This window comes from Gopherus evgoodei, chromosome 3 (assembly GCF_007399415.2).
Source record: "Gopherus evgoodei ecotype Sinaloan lineage chromosome 3, rGopEvg1_v1.p, whole genome shotgun sequence".
Classification (NCBI taxonomy): domain Eukaryota; kingdom Metazoa; phylum Chordata; order Testudines; family Testudinidae; genus Gopherus; species Gopherus evgoodei.
Window position 1 is genome coordinate 103,888,473 of NC_044324.1, and position 18,998 is coordinate 103,907,470.

Below are 18,998 nucleotides of genomic sequence, written 5' to 3' on the forward strand. Positions count from 1 at the left end.
GACTAATTTGTAGCCATCAGAAAATAAAATCATCTTTATCTGAATTTGTTTATTGATAGGTAATATGTTCAAAATGACTGTACACAGTATTGGCTTCAGCTGCCTCTAAATTTCACTGGCCCTGATTAACACAGCAGTCTTACTTAGCCTACGCCAATGTGTTTGAGCAATTTAAAATAAAACTTAAATGAGAAGAATTAGCTACATAAGACTGCAGTAGAAAAACCATACCGTAGTTTATATGATGACTGATGAAGTACAGCTCTGGGTTCACTCCCACTGAGATTGTCAGTCCCAACCTAACCACCAGCAGAGCATGCCCACATACATACACCACAGCTTATTTAATTACAAAGCAGCAAGCACAATAGCATTTAAAATTTTCAAGAACTGCACAAAATTACACACTTATTTAAATCAGACCAACTAGTTAACTTGATGCCCACATCTGTTTTCTAAGCACGTCCATTGCTGGCAATGGACACACCAGCAGAAACAGGCACCATAAGATATTAAAACAAATCAGGTTCTAATACCCTGAACTTAAGGATTAAATAATTTTGTAGAAGTCAGCTATAGAATGCAAGTCTCTAACGACTAACTTCAGCACTCCTTTTTCTCTGAACTTCTGAGAATAAGCATTTGCTGTCACACCCAGCCAGTGACTCCTCATCCTTTGCATCCAGGCTTGCTACTTTCCTTGCAACCTCTCAGCTTGATTAGAGCCAGAGTATAACTTAGCTATATATAAAGTATTTCAAAATTATTAAGACACAGGTTTACAATATAAATCTTTGACTCCTGGGGCCAAATCTTCCTAGCATGTTTATTTCTTGTGTCCTTTTGTCAGGAATAGGGCATGTCCAATACACTAGCTCCAAAGAGAACGTTCAAATTCCTTCAATTTTGCACTCAAGCTAAATACATTAACATATATATTATGTGGTGAAAACAAGACAGAGCCAAAAGGCTGCAAGATATCAGAAAGAAGTGTAACATGCACCATTTGAATTGGCCTAAATGCTCAATATTTACTGAAGGCTGACTCTGAAAACAAGGCAACATGAATTGTCAATAGTAGCCCTAACTTGCTTAAAATTTCTCCTATAAAACCTGTTTTTAACTCCATCTAATTAAAGTTCCAACCCAGTTGTTCTTGCACCCTTTGTTACTCACAGCATTGGGGGAGGGAGAGGAATACAACAAACTGACTGATTTTATATCCACCTCACCCACACCACTAAACCTAAAGTACTCTTATGAAAAACAATATAGTAATTAATCACTGAGCTTGGCTAGAAAATTCATTTAGTGAACTGGCAAGAGGACATGATCTAAAGGTAATCATGCAGAACAAGGCACGGTTTACTACATGGGCAGCACGCACGCACGCATTTACAACTACATTTTAGTCTGGAATACTGTTAGTTTCAACAAGTGGTGAAATGAACTGAAGCCTTCAGAGGAGAAGCACAGCTCAGTCAAAGTCACGGTTTGTAAGAACCAGTGGAGCCACCAGAGTCCACACATACAGCACAATGCCAATCCAGCTGGAAGATATCTTCACCCAGACAGATGGCCATTTACTAACCATTGTCTCATAGGAAGAATCAGGACTGAAAAAGAGGAAAAAAAAAAAAAGATAGTTACAGGGAGAATCACTTACCTGTGATTTTTGTTCTCTGAAGGTAGACCGGTGTAATAGATTACCATTGTGCCTCAGGCTCATGATAGGTTGGGTTTGATTTAGCTCAAAGTTTTAAACCCCTAGAATACCTTCCCTGTTCTTCAGGAAGCACAAGCAAGCCTGCATGACAATTCCATTACCAATAACTGCTTTTCCCCTGTTCATTTCAAACACAACTGATTCATTAGTGGTTATTGATTATTACTGATTTAAAGAATGGGGGGGATTGTAAGATTTAGTTCAACAATCAGACATAATAGAATCAAGGTTATTACGTTCAATGTCTGTTTGGGAACCTGTTTGTGCACACCAGAGATAAAGTTTTGCTATGCCCACAGTGTAACTACTTTTATTAGCTCAATTAGTAAAGACAAAAAAGATAGCAAAAATATAATTAAGGTGATATCTTAACCATTCCTCACACACAAGCTCATATATTTACACCCTTCCTTGGGGATCTGGTGATAAGAGGCAAGGGTCCAGCCCTCTAACCTGGCATACCAAACAAGTCTGATGGTCCAGGTCTCCCTCTTACATGGTGGTCTCACCTACTATGGGCTTGAGAATTCTTGTCACACCGGTACGCGTACTAAAGGATGCATCTCTTTTGAGATATCTGAAAATATAACTTGAATCCGCAAAACTGTAGTATCTTGCACATTCATTACTAGTACAATATCTCAAGTGTGTGTACCTGTACCAGTTGGTGAGGGTCATCATGATATACAGTGAGGCCAGGAAAAGCATGAAGTGAAAGAAGGAATAACTGTAAGTAACTCCATCCCTTTCATTATCTACAGCACGGTGGCTATCTCCTCCATCATCCAAAGAGCCATCACCTCTGGGTACCCCATCTTCTATCAGTGTTGATTCATCATTAGTTAGCGTCAGTTTGTTAACCTGGGTGTTACTGGATGTCCGGATGCTGTGTTTGAGGGGAATGAATACAGTACATTATCAAAATAAAAATCAAATTGTAGTAATCTGGTCTTTAGCAGTAGCACAAGTCACTTAAATCCCAATTAATTCATCTCACCTTGAATACAGAACACACAGCAAAAACAGAATAAGTCCTACAATTCCTTGTGCATCCCACCACTGGACGACCTGACCTTGGCTTGGAATGGTGGTGGTGTTGTAACCAATTATGCGCAGCAAGCTTGGATTGCACTTCCTTTCTGAGTTGGGAAGATTACATTAGAAATTAAACAAAAGCAGGGCAGAGTAAATGGTTATGCAATATATTTTTATTTCCACACTGAACACACAGTAATACAAGGAATTTTCATGTCCAACGTAAATGCAAAAGTTATGCAAGTTCAGAACTTTGTGAAACAAAAAAATGACTTAAAGATCATGGATAAGAGAAAAAAAGTAAAGCAAGCTAGTGATAATTATGTCACGTCAATACAAGACAGGTGTTAGGAGACAAGGAAATACTCTGAAGTTAACATTTCTTCATTTAAAAGATGTATGAAGTCCTGTTACATTCCTTTACTGAACTGTGGCAAAAATACACTGCATTTTCTTCAGAATTCCTAAAATTGTACACCACCAGCAGCCAAACACGACAGTCACTTAGGGGTTGTTTACACAGAGCACCAATATTCATGTATGCTAAGGAGGTGTGATTTCTGAAGTGCAAGAACTTTAATAGATCTGTGTAGACCCTGCTGGCATGTATTAAAAGTTCCCTAGTGCACTTTAACATGTTTACACTATGTCACACTATGTTAAAACGCACTAGGGAACTTTTAATACATGCCAGCAGGGTCTACACAGATCTATCTGTGCGCTTTAGAAATCACACTTTTGTGGTGCACATTCCTGCTCTGTTTAGACTAGCCCTTAAGACTACACAAGAAGTACTACTGTATTACCTCAAATACACTCATTTTGAAGATTGAAGCTATGTGAAAGAATGCTACAAAATGTTTTTAAAAGCTCAACTTTATTTACCAAGTTACCAAATTGCAGTGAGCACAGATAAGACACAGAAGAGAGAAACCTGAGTGAATATGTGCTTTCCTGTAATTATTGCAGTTATAGCCCATGGCTAGTGTCTCCCAATAGCACCAAAATAGGTGAAGCACAAAGTAATACCTATAGTTAAGGATGCATAAGCCTTACATTCTAAAAAGTCATGGTTTTTTTGTTTTGTTTTTTCACCCTGAAGGCTAATATTTGGCAGATTTTCAAATTTGTTTTCTGCAGTGAAATTTTTGAATGTTTGAGCAAAGAGCTCAGTTGTTTCAAACTGAAAAGAGCATAAACCCCTGCATTAATCCATTAATATTAAAAAAAAAAAAAAAGACACTTCTTTTAAACAGCTGTAGCACCCAAGTAGGAACTTAAAAATTTACCAGGGAGAGAGGCCATCTAGTGTTCTCGTAAAATTTTGCAATTTATGTAAGTTCTAGAGGTTTGGGTTTGTTTTTAAAAGAATTTTCCTATGTACACAAATGATGTTGTCATGTGATCTCTTAACAGTTAACCAAAGATCCAGTTTTTGAGAGAAAGAATAGGAACATCTGTAGTGAGTCCTGCATCCTTCCACACAATAAAGCATAGATACATATGAAAGAAGAAAAACTGAAGAAAGACTCCTTCAGAGCTAAGGTATAGAAAGTTGTGCATGGACTGAGACAAGGGTCCTGCCTCTGACTGTACATATTGCACAATACTGTGTTTTAACGCTATCTAGCAAAAAGCTGAACATGGTAGAATTTTTGTTTCTTGTTTTTCTTTTAAGAACACTAGAAAATCTCATACATACTCTTCCTTACTTCCCCCCCAAACAATTAAGTCTGCCAAGCTTACCTGGTTCATTGGTCATAGCTGACCAGGTTAGATACATTGTATAAACTGTGATCACTGAGGACTGCAACAAACCAGATCTTGGCTGAGATTCCTACATGCAAGAAACATGGAGAAAACTAAATAGGGCAACTGATAAAATGTCCACGGTTAAAATGTTAGCTAGAGAGATGCTTCTGGGTAAAAACAAAACAAAACAAAAAAACAACACATTCACTGAATAACATAGCATACCTGGATCTTAGGCAGAATTGACATTACAGAGGCACCAATACACAGCAACATATTAACACTGATGAATGCCTTATTTTCGGAGCAGTCTTCTGGATGAGTGTAATAAACATAAAACAAGACAATAGCAACCAGAGACAGCAGGTAATTTAGAGCCGTAGCTGACAGCAGAGCTGTGAAGGGAGATAAACAAGATAGTTAAATTTGCTTTAAAAAAGCATGTTATTAGCTTTAAAGAATATTTTATGATTGTACTGCTATATTAAGAATCCACAAAATTGTATCGGATAATGGTTATGGACACATTTAAAACACTGAAACTTCAAAAATGTTTTAAACATTTAAATTAGATACATTCTTTAGGGTAGGGATAATTGTTTACATTGTTTGAACAGCACCTAGCATAATGAGGCCCCGATTCTGCCTGATGCCTCAAGGCACTATCATAAAGACAAATACCACTAGCAATGGGAAACTTGAGGCTTTAGTTATGCTCCAACACTTCAACTGGGTATTTGTACAAGCTTCTTTATCAAGGAGTTGGTTAAAGCAAGACAGGCAAACCTGTAGCAATGTATCTAAATTTAATTTAATTAACAGCACTGTCCCCAAACAAAATCAATAAAATCTGGACCTGTGGAGAGGCATTTTTAAGCAGCTTATTTCTCAATACACTTATTCAACACATCTTTTGTAGAATTATGTAGGCTTACAAGAATTTGTTAAATCACATTTTCAAAAAGCAGACATGCCAGGCAAAGAGAAAACTAGCCAACTAGGCCATTTTTGCCTCCTGAAATAAACTTAAATCATAAGTTTTATGATCAACTATTACAATTCACTACTCCAGTGCAGTGATTTTAACTGTCTTCTCTATTTTGCCCCACTTACCATACATACCCAAAGAGGTAAAAAGGAAAGGTCTTAAAGAAAAATTTAGGCATCCCTATGCTGAATACAGGACACCTGGTAAAATTACTCATATTGAAGTGAGATCAACGGCAATCAATCAAAATTATGCAATACAAACATTCAAATTAACATCAAGTTGACTGAGCCCCCTGTTAAAAAGAAATACTACGTAGTTGGATTTTTATTCTATTTACCTTATCTTTAAGGCCTTAGGGTTCACACAGGGAGGGATGACCCCCACCCCCAACACACATGGGGAGAGGTGACACACTCACACTCCTGGACACCTCACTGGGGCAGAAAAGGGGACTGACTGACCCAACCCTCCCTGCCCATCCTCCATAATAGTCTTGGCCCATGGGACAGACCCATCTCTCCTGGGACCTGGCACCGCATCTTCCTGAGGCAACAAGTGGGGGGGGGAGGGGTGAAGGATGACAGCAGGGGGAGCAACAGTACCATGCAGGTTCACATGCCCTTCTCCAGATTTCTGCTAGAGTTCATACCAGAATGTGGCCAGCAGGAGCCTTTCGACACTGTGCCTGAGGGAAGGGATGCTGCTTCCAGCCATAGAGGAGTGGGGGAGGGATGACCTGGCCTGTTTTTGCAGAGCTCATCTCTTCCGACTCCTCCCCTGTGGCTGGAAGCAGCTTGTCCCTTCCTGCCTGCATAAAAATGGGACATTTCATCACCCTAATAATAATGTTTATTATCAATAGGGAGCAGCTACAGCCTGTTTTATTTTTATAGTCACTAAACAGATCATTGAAGTATTGAAAGTCAAGGCTTATGAGTTAAAAAAGCACTATAAAGTTTCATAGTTAACATAAGCCTCTGCACCAATGTAGATTTCTTTTAGATTACATATGATTACTGAGAAGTTTTTTGGTACCAGATAAAAACCCAGATATAGCATAAACAATAGGGCTGGAATATATGGAATGAATGAGAGAAAATGCTGTTTATGAAAGCAGAATCTCTTCTGTACATTACATTCATGGCAAAATGGCATATAGTACACTGGTACATCTCACCTCCACCAGGTTTCCAAAACACACACCGAAATGGGATAAAAGTTCTGTTACCTGCATACCAACATCTTGAATTTCCTTCCTCCATTTTTTCAACCCAAGATTCATTCCAAGAGTGAGCAAAGTCAATAAGCAGGACCAGCTGAATAAGAATGAAGCAGAAGGCCCCAGCCATGCCGACATAAAACCACACTGTAAAGAAAAATCAGATGAAATCAATTCAGAGCAATGGAAGTTTTACCGCTCAATCTTAGGGGTTAGGGAAAAAACTATAATGAGAAAGAGGGTTTGCAGCTACATTTAAAGTAGTTTATTTTAAAGTAAGTTATAACTGCATCAAATTCAATAAAATGTAATTCAATGTTATCTTACCAGTAGTAAAGGGTCCCTCTGGGATGAAAAAAGCTCCAACATTAATTGCTACTGCTATAGCAAATTTGAAGAACCAGAATCTAAAGAAGAAATCAAAAACAAAAAGACATCAAGGGATTTAGGGTAAAAAATTTTAATCTGGGTTTGTGCTCACATAACTGATGTATTTTATAAGCATTCAAAAAAGCACAATGTAGATGAAAGTTAATGATATGAAATCACAGGATTTAAAGTTTGCTTATTTTAGCTTTCATTTCAAATACATAATTTGCTTCCTTGTTTGTGCACATCTGAGAACTACATTCATTAACTGCTCTTGCAAAACACAGGCGATACTGCTCACTAAATTAAAATATCTTTTGTAATGAGGCAAAGAGAAGCATCAAGAAGGGAAGAGTTTAGACTAGGCAGTTTTTGTTCTTAGTCCTGAGTGTATACACAAAGCTTCTGAGTGATGTCAGTTCAAACTCCTGTTCTCACGCCCCACCCACAGTACCATGCAGTTGAATCTAGGATGGATAAATATTACAATGTTTTTAATTTAAAAAAAAATCCAATTTTATTCCTTTTTTTAAGGTTTTCTTTTTATTTACACATTGCTAGTTTTGGGGGGGGTGCGGGGACGAGGGGTTAACACTGTCTTGCCATTTTATAATCTTAAATTGCACAAGTGGATGTTTTGTACTTGTTTCCTGGAGTCCTAATCTAGACAGTTCTATTCTACCCCATAGGCTCCATGTTGGCGGCCCACTCCTCCCACCCCCACCAGCTCCCATTGACAGTCTCCCTCTCTAGGCTCCTCATCCCAATTCCCCCCACCCGCTTCAGATTCCTTCACCCAATCTCCCTGACCAACCAGTCCCATGTGTCCCCTCACTCCACCTCGTGAAAGCTGTCTTTACTCAAAATGGCCCTTAGTTCCCTTCCCCTCTTCGCTCCCAGGACAGAAAGTCTCCCGGCTCTCAGTTTCTGTGCCGGGTACTGCAATGGCCCACAACCAGCAATAGCAACTGTAGGGAGAATTCTTCTTATCCCCTGCAAACATGGAGGGGAGGGGAGCATGCTCAGTGCAGATGGAATCTGAAGTCTCTCTTGAGTGTACACAAGCAGATTTTTGAAAGGCTTGTAATTTAGCTATATTTTGGTATTTCTCCTCCACAGGTACAGCAAAAGGTACATCTAACCACACAGAAAACTGTCCTCCAAATTTCAAGCCCCTACTCCAAAAGTAAGGAGGGACTAGATCTTCTCAACAAAATGGCTGTAACACATTGTTTGCCTGTGTGTGTGGATATTTCCCTAATCTTGTTCTCAGAACTGGCTGACCACTTTTGCTAAATTTTCTTTAAAAATTCAGCCTCAGGTAGAAACCCAGCATGGAAAATTTCATTCTGAATAGTCAAAGCTGGGCAAAATGTTATAAAATCCTGTCTCCAGTTTGTTACGATAGGAAGTGTTCGGCAACCTTAACTATAGGTGGTACTACCAGTTCCATCTAGAAAAAATTAATATAGCTCAAAAGACACAAAGCAAAATAATAGGGTCCTGGTCCATGCCTAGGGTTCTTAAGTAGTATGGTAACATAAATAATAATAATACTACAGAGGCATACGTCCAGTAACACATACAAAGCAACAAGCAATGACATCAGAAGTAAGAGTCTAGTTGAGTGGTTCTTCACCTTTCCATGCTGAGATTCTCTGACACACCAGCTTGAGAGAACATGATCCAGTTCTATAGAGGATTAAATTTCAATGTGGGGGTATTTTTTTAAACATTATCAAACTGAGTGGGGGAGAAGCACATAGAAGGAGAGGGGCTCTATTTGAGTTTTAAAAGCAGGCAAAGCTTATTTTAAAACCTGGATGGTTCAGTGCACTAATCACACAAGCTATAATGCATTAGCTCCAGTTTCTGAATCCATGTGAGGAGTTTGATTTCCTCATCATCAGCTTGGAAGAATAACCTTGATAAAGGAAGAATGGGTCCAAGCTTTGCATAAATAACATGCTTAATTCCAGATCCTTTTCAGATTACCTAAAAGCTTAGAGTACCTATATGTAACTACCTGGTTTAACTTTTGGGAAGAATCCAAAATTGCTAAGCATTCCAAGAATTACTGCTGGTTTACACACAGGCTGCTGGAGTTCCGTAGGCTTTTGATTTGATTACTCTGATAAAAACAGTAACTGCAGAGTTAGTACTCATTTCGCAGTTATGAATTTACACCAGGGCTCGGCAACCTTTCAGAAGTGGTGTGTCGAGTCTTCATTTATTCACTCTAATTTAAGGTTTTGCGTGCCAGTAATACACTTCAACGTTTTTAGAAGGTCTCTTTCTATAAATCTATAATATATAACTAAACTATTGTTGTACGTAAAGTAAGTAAGTTTTTTAAAATGTTTAAGAAGCTTCATTTAAAGTTAAATTAAAATGCAGAGCCCCTCAGACTGGTGGCCAGGCCCAGGCAGTGTGAGTGCCACTGAAAATCAGCTTGCATGCCACCTTCGGCATGCGTGCCATAGGTTGCCTACCCCTGATTTACACAAATAAAGTAACTGTCCCACTAGATATTGTTTGACGGCTACAACTTGTACACAAGTGTGGAAAAACTGACAGATACGTATGGGTAAATTCAAGGTCTCTGTTCTGCAGTACAGTCTTGCTGTCATTGATTTAAAGAGCACTGTTGAAGATACTTGCATAATTGCAAAATTGAAGACATGATTTACATGCAACTACCTTTAATGGGTACCACTGCAGACACCACTGCTTCTGGCAGAGATGTTTAAAACTACATTACTACATAATTTTTCAGTAATAACAAAACAGTTAAACCCTCTAGATATGTTTGCCTTGTGCCCACAATCTTGCTAAACTAATTCTGGCAGGTAGGTAGGACTGAAACAGGTCAGCAACTGATCTGACAGTTCAGCCTCAGGAGCAGACATGAGCCTCCAGGACAAAGATATCTGCCACAACAGGTTATTTGAGAAGTGGTCTCTTAGATTAAAAGGTTTCACACCATATAGAATTTGTATATATTTTTAATAAGAAAAGTGCCTTTAAAAAACTGCAGTTAAAAGGTGTCCTTTTCAATTTCATCCATGCCGGAAGATGATATATGTGCAAGAAAGATGACAGCTCAAGGGATGCAACAGGTGTTGGTACTCCTAAGTACCTATACCACAGTGTGAGTTTGCCATAATTAGTATGCAAAATCAAAGATGCTAAATCATCTCCAGGCATGGTGGAGACTTCCTCCTCTTGCTTATATAAAAGGGATGCTGTAAAAGCCATTTATTTTATAGAGTTTTGACAGTATGGTCCAAGAATGATGGGAAGTAGAAAGGAGCTTTTTGTACATGGCTGGCTTAGTTGAATTATTGTTCATGTCTCATTGCTGTTCATATTTGCTTTTTAATGCAGAGGGTATTACTCTGACCATTGCATTTACAATATAAAACCTAGAAACTGTACAGGTGTCTTTTTATTATTTAAATCTAAAGAAACCAAAAAAAAAACCCCACAAGTAAATAAAGCATAGTTGGCTGTCGTGGTCGATCTAAATTGTTTTTCCCCCTGCGGCATGGGAATGCAATTCTGTACAGCTTTATTAATTTCAGGAGATTTATACAATGAAGTCCAAATTGTCAAAGTGAGCTCAGTAGAATCCAAGCAGCTAATCCCTGGAGCTTGCCTAGTCTTTCCTATTTTAGTCAATCACTCTTTTCTTATTATGTGGTTGTTTGTGGGTAACAGCAGGTGAATCTTCATCTTCTGCGATATAAACATCTTGAAAACACTGTTCAGCAGCTATCATTGTAGAAACTGTCTTATGTGTTTTGAGCCATGTTCTAATGACAGCAGTTTGGATTCCACTGTTTTAACAACTATACTGTGCACAAGTGGAGCCATGGAAAGACCACCAATAGAATCAGCCAGCTTCTTGAAGAACTAGTATTTTACTATTATGTTTGGTAAGGTTATCCTAGATATGAATATAATAAAATAAGGGGAAAAAAACCATCTAGAAGTTCAGAAAGTACAAAATAATTTCTCTCTACCAAAAAAAGAAAGAAGGGGAAGAATAACAGACTTGTTATTGAATGGGGTGGTAACGACTTTAATTTTAAGACGACTTTGAACAGAATCATAGAATATCAGGGTTGGAAGGGACCTCAAGAGGTCATCTAGTCCAACCCCTTGCTCAAAGCAGGACCAACCCCCAGACAGATTTTTTCCCCAGATCCCTAAATGGCCCCCTCAAGGATTGAACTCACAACCCTGGGTTTAGCAGGCCAATACTCAAACCACTGAGCTATCCCTCCCCTACAAATCTTCCATAACTGGAATTCAAATTCCAAAAGTAAGCTTTTACAACTGAAGGAGTGTGTTCACGTTCATCTTCCTCCTCCCTCACTAATTTAATATGATTTTCCTTAAAATATTTGATTTCTGAGCCTGCATTATAGTTCCATCTGAAAAGAATTCTTTTTTCGTATCACAGTTACTCTCACTGGAGTGTTTACCTACTAGTTATTATTTTCACAAATAGCTATATCATACATACACACCAAACAGTTACAGTTGTTGTTCTTATCTTACCCATTGTGCACTGCTGCTCTTGGATCACTGCTGCTCTTTACTTTGATCATCAACAAGGAGAACAGAAGGAAGAACATAGCCATACCAAAGCACACACGATACACTGCTTTGTATCCGACTAAGACATCACAATTCACATGACCATGCACACCAGGAATAGTTGTTCCAATCCCTCCATCACAAAATCCAGGAATCTATGATTAACACAAAATGTTTCAATGATCTTTTAAATGCTTCTGATGAAGAAATACATTTTTTCATTTTATTAAAAAATATATATCACTTAATTCTGTAAAATTATTTACACCACAATACCTCACTGCATAGCTGCATGAATTATGCAAACAGGTAGTCCACTAAATAGATTAGGTTTGCTTTAAAAAGCAAACCTGTGGGTTAGAATTATAAAACAAACTTACTAAAAATCACACACACACACACACAACCAAGAGAATTCAAACAACACAACTGAGCCATCATCAATTTTTTGGGACTCACAAAGGAACTTAAGTTCCATTTGCTGGTCTGAAACACCACTAATAACAGCCCCAGAGTCCCGTACATTTCTGATGACAACAACTATTATGATGGTAATGAAACAAAACAAAAGGCAGAAATTATTAGGTCTGTTTGGACACAGCCTTGGCCAGGAATAGAGTCACAGCCTGCGGCTGGGCTGGGGCCAGGAGCAGAGCCGTGTGAAGGCTGGGGCCAGGGACAGGTACAGGGCCGGGAGCCAGGGGCGGGGCTGAATGGTGTTCCCTCCCCAATTCCCCGTGGGGGTCGGCCCAGGCCCCATATGCCCCCAAATGTTCCTTCACAAGCACTCAGGAGCCAGGGGAGGGGTGTCCCAGTTTGGGGACCTCTGATGTAATTACAGCAGTCTGTTCAATACGTGACTAGCAAGGCATATTAGAAAAGTCACAATTCTTTTAATCAGTTGAATTAATTGCAGTACAAATTACTTATTCCCATTAGCAAAAAATGCGTCACCTAAGAAAAATGATGTCACCTTATATAGTCTCAGATTTAAAAGCTAAAATTTAGCAAGTAGAACACAATGAATCCAGAAAATTTATTATTCTGCATACAAATGGGTAGTGTTGGAGCAGCGCTTGGACCTAAGTAGTAATTCAAGAGACTCAACTTTACTTCTGAAGGCTGCTGCTTATATGACAACTGCTTACCAATTAACACTGCACTTCTTCCAAGATTCAGCTGCTTATACTTAATAGAACTTGTAAGGCTATCTGATGACATCAAGTAATATTACAAGCACACTTACTAGCAGCAATGCAAGTACTTCACACCATGAAGCATGACATCATGAAAGTATGTGACTGTTAACTATTTTACAACATCTGTTCTACCAAAACATGAAATCAGAAAAGTAATGACCTTCTTCAGCTGTTCCTCCATTCCTGGAATTAGCATGACACAGGCAACACTCACTCCAAGGAGCAAGATGAAAGCATAAATCAGCCTAGTTATGGTGGAGTTGTTTCCACTGGGGCAGCATCTGCATAGCAGACATGGGGCACTGCCACATAAACATGGTATCTGGAAGAAAGATACATTATAGAACAGTTTACTTTAAACAATTATGAGCTGTTTATTACATTATTCAAAGATTTATGCAGGATGTGTGGATTTTTAGTGATGGAAAAATCTAGCCTATCTCCGTATCAATGCAATATAATACCCTATAGCATGTTACATTGTTTTGTCTAGCCTAGTGAATGTTTCAAGGGATTAGGTTTCTACACTAAAACCTACCACTGTAAATGTTAAAGTCTGCATCAATGCACAAATGCAGATTACTTCTGTTTTCCAAAGACATTAGTTAACTTCTTTGGGAGAAAGTTCACAGGTTTAGGGTTATTTTGGTGCAGAGGGGGCTCTAAATGTTGCACCATGGTCCGTTCTTATTTAGCTAAGGAAATCTCTGCCTGTGAAATCTGTTTAACATTTTGCTGTTCTAGGGTTTTTTTATTTATACACTTAGATATTTTGAGGAAGGACTGTCAGTTTCTATATGCCTGTACGTTAAGGTTTAAAGGCTATTCATGCCAGTTACTGAGATTTCTCAGCACCTCTGTAATAGAAATAAAATGGTCCAATCCTTCTCTTAAAAATATATTGCTTATTGACGGAGTTTGGCAGCTATTCAAATCAAGACACATCAGGTAACTCCCAATTACTTGATTAACTTGCACAATATAAAAAGGATTCAAAAATCCAAGAGTAAAACAAAAATGAAATACACCCATAATTAGTTCATATCTAGCAAATGTTTTTCAGTTGTACAGTATTCCTTTCTACCTTTGATGATAACTTGAGAAAAAGTGTTATAAGTGAGGACAAAATAATTCACTCATTGCTTTAGCACATCTGGATGCAGTTTGCTCTTAAACAAGAAAATATGCATTATTTCATGGTAAACCCATAACATTTTGCCTCTTAGCACCATTCTTCCACCCACAGATTGCATTAATTGCGGTTGGGATTGCACAAATGAATGTCAATCAGATAACAATTGAAAGGAATATCTAGGAATATGGATCACCCCAAGATATTTTCTTTTTAAATGTAGTTTTCTTCATAATTTAGTTAAAATGGAATAATGTTGTTTTAGTCTATGGTAGGTAGTGCAGGCGGTGGATTAATATCTAAACTTTGGTGGTCATGTAGTTTTCAGTGGAAATGTTAGGTTACTGATATCAGAATCACCCAATGCTAGCTCAGTGTTTCCTGCGGTCTTGTAGTCACCCCCAATCTTTTTTACCCTCTTCATCTGTATTTGCTGTTCTTCAAGGTTGAAGCAGCCAAGAGCTATCACAGTACTCTACTACAGAAACACCTTTCAAAGAGTATAAATAAAGCCACAGGAGAGTTACAGCACTCAGAGAGCACAATCCTAGTCCATTTCCCCTCCACTTGCGCACATAAAAGGCTGCAATAACCTTTTGCTTCTGCTATTGATTTTTCCACTAAAATCTACAGCTCAGAATGTGTTTGGGCACATGACAGACAACAGACTGGTAACTGTGATAGGGTATGACAAACACTGACTTAAGCTATATAGCTACCACTTGATGCTCTAACAGAGCTGCTGTTCTTTCATCTCCACGTTTCACACCCGTACGAAGGACACTATATAGGCGTCACATCAAGCAGCTCGAAGCGTTCCACATGCATTGCCTCCGCAACATCATGAAGATCCGCTGGCAAGACAAAGTGCCCAATCTTGAGGTTCTCGAGACAGCCCAGATGACAAGCATCAAAATGATGATCATGAAGTCACAGCTACGTTGGACCGGTCATGTCATCCACATGGATGCCAACACAATCCCCCGCCAGCTTCTCTATGGTGAGCTCTCCCAGGGCATCCAGCATATAGGTTGTCCACAAAAACATTACAAGGACACCATCAAAGCCAATCTGCAGTATAGCAGTATCAAACCCAGGGACCTTGAGGACGCCGCCAGTGACAGAACACAGTGGCGTGCAACAGTCAGAAATACCTGCATCGCCTTTGACGAAGACTGCTGACGGTGTCTACAAGAGGCATGTGAACGATGTCACAGAGCACCAGCAGCGCATAACCCACTGACTGCAAACTTCCCATGCACCCTCTGCAGCAAAATGTGCACCTCTAGAATTGGCTTGTATAGCCATCAGAAGGCACACCATGAGACCAACAACAGATGATTTGCTCAGATTTGTCATCATCGGATCGATGGACTACCAAGGATGCTCTAACATAGATCTTAACCTTTCCCTACATGAGGCTCCCAAAACAACTTGTTCCTCAAACACCACCCATAACCCAGATTATTTTTTCCATATCCGAGTCATTTGCACCTAATCCCTTTTCCAAGATTTTTGGCTGTTGATGGGCCGAATGGTGCGCTTGGCAGAAAAGGAATTGCTTCACCAGCTGCTGCTAGGGACTTGCTGCAGGGACAATCTGCGCAAGGATCACTGCTTTGATGAAGCCCTGGGTCATAAGCAGGGATTCTAGAAATCTATTTGCCATGGAAAAAAGTGTAATTTTTGTTTGTAAGAGAATCTTTAGTTTTCACATTTTGTGAAAAAATAAAAATACATTAACAATTAACTAAATTTTATTGAAAGTACCAGTGTCACTTATTCAATGTAAAAGTGGCAAAGAGTTCTCCGACACCTTATGGACTAATAGACGTATTGGAGCATGAGTTTTTGTGGGTGAATACTGACTGCCCGAACCCCAGCCACTGCCAGCTCTATGTCACTATTTTTCAGTTAATAGAGAGAGACAGATAATGGACACTTGGATAAACCAAGTTCTACTATATACCAAGAAAACATTATGCTCAACCAATACCTACACATATTGTGGCATGGAAAACTAAAGTTCATTTTAATCACAGAAAAACACTGATTTTAATGGGGGGTTTTAATTGGAGAATTTGGGGCTTTTTATCACAGAAAACTAGAATCGTTTGTCATAAGACACTCACTCAGTGCTCAAGTGACTGCTGCAGCTTGCCTCTAACTAAAGGATGCAAAAGTGCAAAGCAGCAGCATAAAGAAAGAACAATTTTCTCCTTGTCCCGGGTCCTAATGCCTGACTATCACACAGGCAGATGCTTTCGTTTTTTTTAAATCATGACTTTTGGCCACAACCTCACTCTGAAAAATCAGGTCCTGACATTGTTCATGCTCGCATTCATGGCAGTTACATATGCACATCACAGATTTCTAGGCACATTTCTCATACATATTACAGTAGAACCTCAGAGTTATGAACACCTTGAGAATGGATGTTTTCATAACTCTGAAATGTTCATAACTTTGAACAAAATGTTTTGGTTGTTCAAGATGTTTACAACTGAATATTAACTTAATACAGCTTTACTACGCAGAAGAAAAATGCAGCTTTACCTTTTTTAGTTGTTTACATTTAACATAATACTGTACTTGTTTTTTTTTGGGGGGGGGGAGAGGAAGCAGGGAGTGTCTCTGCTGCTGCCTGACTGCATATTTCTGGTTCCAAATGAGGTGTGTGGTTGACTGGTCAATTCACAACCCTGTGTTTGTAACTCTTAGGTTCTACTGTATTTATTGTTGTAGCATCATAGTACCTGTGAAAACCAGTCATGAACCAAGACTGCACTGTGCTAGGTACTGTATAAACAGAACAAAAAGACTGTCCCTACCTCAAAGAACTTACTATCTATGTATAAGACAAGAGACTCTGGATGGATACAAACAAACCAACGGGGCAATACAAGGAAACAGCGAGATAATACTGGTCAGCATAATAGGCAGTGGTCTCAGCATACCAGCAGCCTAAGCATTGTCAAGTTTTTTGCAAGCAGCACAGTAAAGGAAAGTTTTAAGAAACGATTTGAAGAGGGATAATGAATTAGTTTTGCACCCATTTACAGGGAGCTCGTCCCAAGTGTGGAAGGGAGCATGGGAGAAAATATGAAGGTGCTTGTTTGAAAATTTAACAAGCAGGCATTGGCATCATTGGTCAATCAGTGGTGGGAACCCAGCTTTTGAAAATGAATAAGAGAACACAGGGAGGGTAGGGATAGGCTGTGAAGGGCTTGGAAAGTGAAGACATGCAAATTACATGTTTATAATAGAGATCATATTACAATTGCTTCTTAAGGGCTACAAAGAACCTCATTACAGTTACTGTATTTCCTTCACTAGCTTTATTTCTACACTTAGCACATATATTTACTTTTTTCAGAAAACAGAACGAAATGGAATTCTGTACATCAATTTTTTTGTTTTTAAACCAATAGTATCTCACTCAAAACAAGGTGTAAAGTTTTTTTAAATGCACCTAGGTTACTCAGGACACTAAGTCCCATTGATTTTTAAAAATATGTACCCGAGATCTCCAAAACTGCTCTTGTTCCCTATTCTACCTATTTGCACAGCAACTAAACTGCCGTAGTACACAGAATGACTTCCAGATAATTAGTAAGCCAGTGATATCTTAAGGAAAAAAACCTTTCCCATGCAAAGGAGTTGTAATAGTTAATGTATTTTTCCACAGAGTTTTTAAGTCTTAAGTAGAGTTGTTTTTAAATAGCATATTTTTGAGTAATCAGGAGTAATTTCCAGCACTTAACAATGCTCAGCATGATAGTGACATCATTGTACACTGGTTTCAGAATAGCGCAAAAAGAACAGGAGTATTGTGGCACCTTAGAGACTAACAAATTTATTTCAGCATGAGCTTTCGTGAGCTACAGCTCACTTCTTTGGATGCATAGAATGGAACACACAGACAGGAGATAACATTGTAGCCTGTGCTGCAATAACTGAAGTGTCTTGGCGAGAGAGATGCTACAAAGGATGCAGCTGCTGCTAAGCGAGCCATGAGGAAAGAACTAGACATGTCTAATTTCAACAAGATGGAGGTAGCATTTTTGCAGGACACCCATGCTAAGGGTGAAGAACACTGTGAAACTCAATACTGGTATCAGTTACATTTTCACTATTTTTGCGGATCTGAAGAAAAACCAGCACGTTTTCCTGGGCAGTAAATGTTCCCATCTCCTGACAAGCGGCATCAACGGCCAGGCCAGTTAGGCTGAGCCCCAAGCCGACGAGACCAGCATGTGGCCGCCTGACACACCGAGTTGAGCCGGGCGGCAGTGAGGGAGACGATCCGGAGTAACGAGGACTGAAGGGGAGTGTAACGGCGGAGCAGGGAGCGCGGCTCTCCAGCGACACGCGGCTCCGCCAGGGCGGCAGCGCCGCTTTGGGGAATTAAATCCCGCCTGGGCAAAGCCCCGGCAAGGGCTCCGTGGGGACAATGGGGCGGGAGCTCTGGGGCCAGGCGCAGCTGGCGGAGGCAGACCTGGAGGCCTCCGCAGGGACCGGGGATTACCACGCCCCGCGCCGCGGCCCGGACACCGCGCTCTACCCGCCCCACGTTACCCAGCTCGCCATGGAGCACAGGCCCAGGACGCTCCCCATCTCCCAGCCGGGGGGCGGGGGCGGACTCCGACGCGTTAAAGATGGAGGCGGCTCCCGAGTCCAGCAGCTTCTTCCTCAGTCAGCTCGCTGTTTACCCTCCAGACGGGCACTTCCGGCCTCTGACGTTTGTGCATTCGTCACTTCCGGAAGGCGTGCCCCCTCACCCTAAAAACAAGCGGCACCGCGGAAGGAGAAATCTCACTGCGCAGGCGTTAAGGAGGCATCGCGTGCAGAGCCGGGAGAGGCGGCGCCGCCGCAATGGGGCCAGGCTTCAGAGTAGAACTAACCCCAGCGAGGGGCGGAGTTTTGTGCAGGGGCGGGGCTTCACAGCAAGGTATGGCGAGGGGCGGGGC

General features: G+C 40.1%; 1 protein-coding gene across 1 annotated transcript; it reads right to left on the reverse strand.

Moving 5' to 3' along the window:
* Window positions 1-29: 29 nt before the first annotated feature.
* Window positions 30-18,779, reverse strand: SERINC1 (serine incorporator 1). The gene is made up of 10 exons (XM_030556213.1): window positions 18,607-18,779; window positions 13,057-13,218; window positions 11,659-11,852; window positions 7,051-7,130; window positions 6,733-6,870; window positions 4,739-4,908; window positions 4,508-4,598; window positions 2,724-2,865; window positions 2,382-2,612; window positions 30-1,616 (listed from the first exon to the last, which is right to left on the reverse strand). Exons 1-10 carry the CDS (start codon window positions 18,643-18,645, stop codon window positions 1,478-1,480), a joined length of 1,386 nt encoding a protein of 461 aa, XP_030412073.1. The 5' UTR covers window positions 18,646-18,779; the 3' UTR covers window positions 30-1,477.
* Window positions 18,780-18,998: the final 219 nt, after the last annotated feature.

Bases quoted from the DNA above. Each gene is read 5' to 3' on its own strand.
- SERINC1 (XM_030556213.1), bottom strand. From the start codon at position 18,645: ATGGGGAGCGTCCTGGGCCTGTGCTCCATGGCGAGCTGG. The intron at 7,131-11,658 runs GTAAGATAAGAA...TTTCTTCTTTAG, and splicing joins AGAGCAGCAGTGCACAATGG to ATTCTGGTTCTTCAAATTTG. The intron at 4,909-6,732 runs GTAACAGAACTT...CTCCCTTCACAG, and splicing joins TTCAAGATGTTGGTATGCAG to CTCTGCTGTCAGCTACGGCT.